The following is a 5376-nucleotide window of genomic DNA, read 5'->3' on the forward strand; positions in this document are numbered from 1 at the left end:
GCGGAGGAAACGGGCCGCGTGTCTGCTCGCAACCGAGGGGCCGGTGCGGCGGCTTGGCGTGGCTACAATGACTCGGGTGCATGGCGGCTTGGCCACTGAGATGAAAGCTTTGGCAAATAACTTACAGAGAAGGAGGGGGGGGGGGCAGCCGGGGACCTGTCCTCGCCTCCCGTGCCAGGCCGGTGACCTAGTGCGGCACCGGGCACGTCCAGGGCTCCTCGTGCTGCCGCCGGTGGCCGTGGGGTGATGGAGAGGGTGTCGCTCTGGCTGGGACCCAGCGTCCACTCTCGGGAGCCGTGGGGAGAGAGGAGGGAGAAGGCACCCGGGGAAGGAGCGGGATGAGATGCTCGATGCACAGCAGGGGCACCTGCCGCAGGACCGGGGGGAACCGGAGCCCCTGGATGTGCTGGTAGATGTGCTCCCCATCCCAGTGTCCCTTTCCCCAGCCACCACCGGGGTGTAGGGGGCTGCCACCAAGTCCCAGCATCCCCATTGCCACCCACCAGTGCCAGCGACGACGCCGGTCCCATGTCCTTGGCTGCGGCAAGGATCAGAGCATTCCCAGGCTGTGTCATGGGCAAAGAAGGGACTGGGGACCGGCCGCGGCGCAGCGCCGTCCTCTCCCACCCGCCGGCCACCCTGCTGCCGGGAGGTGCGGGCAGGGGCGCGGGGCTCACATGATGGTGCAGGAAGACAGCGGGTTTCGGATGTGGCAGGTGCAGGCAGCCCCGCAGTACTGGCGAAAGGTCTGGTAGCAGCTGCGGTCGGTGTCGCTGCTCCACTGGACGGGGTTGGTGGCCAGGGCCTCGGCCGGCAGTCTGTTGAGGATACTGGTGTTGACGGCTAGCGCCGCCAGCCCGTAGTCGGTGAAGAGGACGGTCTCCCGCTTGCAGGTGGGGCAGGAGATGAACTTGTACTTGGGGCAGGACTCGTAGAGGATCTGCAGGCATTCCTCACACACCGAGTGCAGGCAGGAGAGGATGCGGGGCCGCTTGTTGGTGAAGTTGTACATGTGGCCGCAGGTGGGGCACTCCAGGGGCTCGCAGGGCGTCGAGGGGTGCAGCACGTACTGGTTGACGATCACCTCATCCGACGGTGGCTGCCGGTGGTAGCAGACCTCTGAGCTGCCCTTCCGCTGGCTCTGGTACCCGCGCTCTCGCCGCGGCAGGGGGGGAGTCCGGGGCAGCGGCAGGGGGCCGGGGGTGGCATCCAAGGCAGGGATGTCCCCACACGCCTGGTTGACGATGATCTCGGACTCGGAGGGCCATGCACGCTTGGCCACGAGGGGCGGCTCACGGCGTGGGGCCGGCGCGTAGCGCGGCTGCGAGGCCTGCAGCTCCGAAAACTTCTCCGGGTGGATGATTTTCATCGCCTCCATTTTAATGATGACCTGTTGCCCTTTCAGACACGACATGAGTATCGTTTTCACATTACTGTCCACTGCTCTGGGGTCTCTGAGGGACGCCTGCATGAGGCTAAAACATGCCGACAGTGTGCTGAGCTTTCAATCTTGGCCTGGCTGCAGAGCAGGAGCATGGGGAGCAGCTGCTGGCATAGGAGAGCATCCTGGGGAGACGGGGCAGCACCAGCGGGCCCCGCACCCCTCTTCTCCGGCCAGCGCCGAGGGTGCTGGGCGCGAGGCCGGGGCAGGCAGAGGAAGGCAGGGCTCACAGCAGCATCCTGCCTGCCTTGGAGGATGCTCTTGGGTGGCAATCAAAGCGTCGGCTCCCCACAGCGCCTTGCTGGGACGTTAACGTGGCATTGGCCGTCACTCAGCAGCCCCCACCTTCGGCTTCGCTGGCACTTCCCGTGCCAGATCAGCTGCAGTTGGGTACAGTAAATTGAAGACTGTGGTGCCAGGCGCTGCCTGGGGCAGGTGAGTCCGGAGGGGGTTCTCGCAGGAACCGGGGGCAGCCCCTGCCTCACCCTGGCCCCCGCCTCCGCCCGGCCTTTATTCCTGTTTACACGACGTGGGATCCTCGTGGCGCTGAAGAATGTGTTTGCAAATTCCTTTGCTCTGACTTCCCGGCTCTCCCACTTGCCGTCACCGGCAGCTCCCGCAGGGCAGGGGCTCAGGGAACATCCCGCAACGGAAGGCAGCTCACCTTGGCTGGTGCCGGGGCTGCCACACGCCTTGTCCCCTCCGTCCCTGGTACCTCTGTCCCCAGCTCAGCTTCGTGCTCGCTGGAAATGAAAAGTGAGAGGGGGTTGGATCCAAGGCTCTTCAGGGATCTACCAGCTGCCAGCGCTCTCTCGGGATGCGTGCCTGCCTGCATCCCGGCAATTTGGCAACTGAGCCCTGCAGGTCCTGTCCATCCGCCCATGTGTTTGGGCCAGCGGAAGTGGGAGCAGGCAGGTATTTCCCCCCAGGCATCTCCTCAGTGGCCCCCAGCGTGGGGTCCTGGGCCCCCCTCTGCCCTGGGGGCCGGGAGGGCAGGTCCCCCTGCACCCCGCTGGGATGCAGGGCCCCTCCCGGGGGGGGCTCCCACAGCGACCTGCCTCTGCTCAGGGTTTTCTCTCACGTTTAGCCCCTCCTCTGCTTGGTGGATCTATTTTTACCTCCATCGCTTGCTCCTGATCTGTCCCTGCTATTATCCCTCCCTCCAGCTTCCTCTCCCCCTTCCCAGCTCCCTGCCCTTGTCCCGGGGCTGCTGGAGAGGACAGGCCATGTTTGGGGGCAGGAGATGGGGGGCAGGCAGCCATCCCGTGGCCATTTTCTCCCTCAGCAGCCCCGGCGACAGCCTGTCTCTCCTCCGAGAAGGGCGAAGGCGCTCTCCTCCATCACGCTGCAAATCCTGTTAGAGGGATGCCTGCTCCCGCCGAGCCCTGCCAGGCCTGCCGGAGGGGGCCCGAGAGGGCCATCTGGTTGCAGCAGCACCCCTTGGGGATGGCGAAAGGCCATGTGGGGTTCAGCCTTGGATGCCCAAGAGCCGTGGGGGGCCGGATCCCTGCCCGACCCCAGTGGGGGTGTCCCTGGGGGCCATGCCCTGGTGGCATTGGGGTCCTGCAAGCATCCTGTGAAGCCTGCCCTGGGGAGGGAGGTCTCCCGTCCTGCATCCTCCATCACGGACCCACATCCTGCACCCCACATCCTGCGCTCCGCACCCCACAAGCAGCGTATAACCCCCTCCGCCTACAGCAGCAGCCCCCGGGGGGTCTCTGCCCGCAGGTCTCGCGCAGACACTCACCCGCAGCGCACGGACGGGCACGGTGAGACCCGTGCGGCCAGGCAGCCGCCACGCGCAGCCACCGCGTTTCCACGCTCCTGCCGTCACACCCCTCCATCCACAGCCCTGGCGCAGCATCCCGCCGTACCCCGCATCCCCCTCACCCCTGGGGCCACAGCCCCCCCCCCCCCCCCAAGACACGCAGCAGCCGCCCCCCGCTGACCTCCCACCGCAACCCCCGGCCCCACGCGCGGCTGCCGCCCGCCCGCAGCCCAACCGCGCACACACATGTGCGCACCCGCACACACACCCGCACACACATCCAGGCGCGTCCTCACGCCCGCGCCTGCGCGCCCGCGGGGTGATGCCCCCCGGGCAGCCCGGCCGAAAGGACGGTCGCTGCCGGTCGTTACCTGCATTGACCCGCCGTGCCTCGGACGGGGGGTCCCGCTGCGGCCGTGCCCCCGGTTTAGCCCCCAGACCCCCGCTCCGTCGCCGGTAACGGTCTGGAGGCCCAAGCGGCTAGAGGTTATCTGAAAGGCAGAGGGATGCGGGCGCTGCCCGTGCCAAGCGCCGGCTCCCCGAGGATGCCGGCGGGTCTCCGCCGCCGCTCCCGCCCGGGCCGTGGCTGCCGGCCCCGCCGCCTCCTCCAGCAGCCTCCCCGGCGGCGCGGGGAGGGTGGCGGGCACAAAGGCAGTGCTGGCGGCGCCGGGCTCCCGCCGGCTCCTCTGCCTGCGGATGCTCCGCGGGGACCCGCTGCCGGGGGGAGGCGGCAGGTAGCGGCGCTGCCGCCGCCGGGGAGGCACCTTCCGCCCGCCCCGCGGCTCCGCTCTGCCTCCCCCGGCGCCCCCGCCGCCTCCTCCGGCCGCGGAGCCCCCGCTCCGCGCGGGGCTGATGCAACACTCCCCGGCCGCCAGCGCAGGCTGGCTGCCCGGGGGGGCTGCAGCTCGGGCCCCCCCCCCTTTCCCCCGCCGGCAGGTGCAGGCGGGCAGGCAGGCTCCCTCCGCGCTGTCCCGCGGGGGCTCGGCGGGCGCGGGCGCTGCCTGCGCGCTCCCGCTCCGCTGCCGCCCGGCGCCCGCAGTGCCGCCGCAGTGGTGCAGCCGGCTCACATTTCTCTCGCTCAGCAGCGCCGGGGCCCGCCGGCCGCAGCGCCCGCCGCCCCGCACACACACACACACACACACGCACACACGCACACGCACACCCCCCCCCCCCCCCCGCCCCGCACGCCCCCCGCCCCGCCGCCGCCGCCCCGCTGCGGCTCCGCTCCCGGCCCGCCCCGGCCCGCCGCGGCCCCGCTCCGGCTCCACGCCCCTACCCCCGGCCGGGTCCCCGCGAGGTGTTCCGGAGGGGCCTGCAGTGACTCAGCATCTGCCGCGGGAAATGGCTCCGCGGCGCGGGCTGGGAGCGGGCGATGCTGCTCCGGGGGCAGCGCTTTTGGGGCCAGCGTCAGCGGGCGGGTGGCAGCGGGGAGAGGGGCCACAGCCCCCGCAGCTGTCAGGGCTGGGGAGAGGCCGTGACACCAGTAATGCACCACCCCCCCCCCGCTTTTTCCCACTGCCGAATCAGAGCCATGCACCCCACCGTGCCCCGAGGGACCCCTGCCCCACTGCCAGGCCTGACCCTGACCCACAGGCACCCCCGTAGCAGGGATGCAGAGGGGCTCCCCCCCACACTGAGGTCCAAACCCGGCCGAGCACCCCAATCCCTGCTGAGCTCTAGGGAGGGGGGAGCAGGGCGCAGGGTCTCGCCGGTCCCTGGGGGTTGTGGTGGGCTCACACAGTGTGCAGGGGGTCACACTGCCACTGGGTACCAGCAACGCTGTTGGGTCCCTGGGGAGCACTGGGGAGCTTCACGCATTGCTGTGGTCCCGCTGTTTTGACCCGCTTCACTGGCCCAGGCAGACACGAGCCCCCGGACGGGGGAGACCCCACATTGTGCCCCAGGAGGACGACTCCTGGTCTGTACTTGCTGGCTCCTGCCATGCCCTAGGAGATGCTAGAGGCTGGGCTGCCCTCTCCCCCTGCCACGGGTGCCTCCAGTGCGGGGAGTCTGCAGGCCGGCAGCCAGCCCCACGTGGAGCCCCCCAACTCCCCAGCCACGCTCGAACCTAGAGCTCACAGCCATCCTCCCCCGGCAACAATGACCCAGGCACAGGCACAGCCAAACCCAAAACCACTCTGTCCCTCCATCCCACCCTGTCTGGGGC

General features: G+C 69.8%; 1 protein-coding gene across 1 annotated transcript; it reads right to left on the reverse strand.

The window, feature by feature from the left end:
• Window positions 1-673: 673 nt before the first annotated feature.
• RNF208 (ring finger protein 208) lies at window positions 674-1554 on the reverse strand. Its single transcript, XM_059828945.1, has one exon. The coding sequence runs from the start codon at window positions 1469-1471 to the stop codon at window positions 674-676; it is 798 nt and encodes a 265-aa protein (XP_059684928.1). The 5' UTR covers window positions 1472-1554.
• Between the last annotated feature and the right edge of the window lie 3822 nt (window positions 1555-5376).

The sequence above is a fragment of the Gavia stellata genome, chromosome 24, assembly GCF_030936135.1.
Source record: "Gavia stellata isolate bGavSte3 chromosome 24, bGavSte3.hap2, whole genome shotgun sequence".
Lineage (NCBI taxonomy): Eukaryota > Metazoa > Chordata > Aves > Gaviiformes > Gaviidae > Gavia > Gavia stellata.

Excerpts from the sequence above, each read along its gene's own strand:
- RNF208 (XM_059828945.1), bottom strand. The coding sequence starts at position 1,471 with ATGCAGGCGTCCCTCAGAGACCCCAGAGCAGTGGACAGTAATGTGAAA.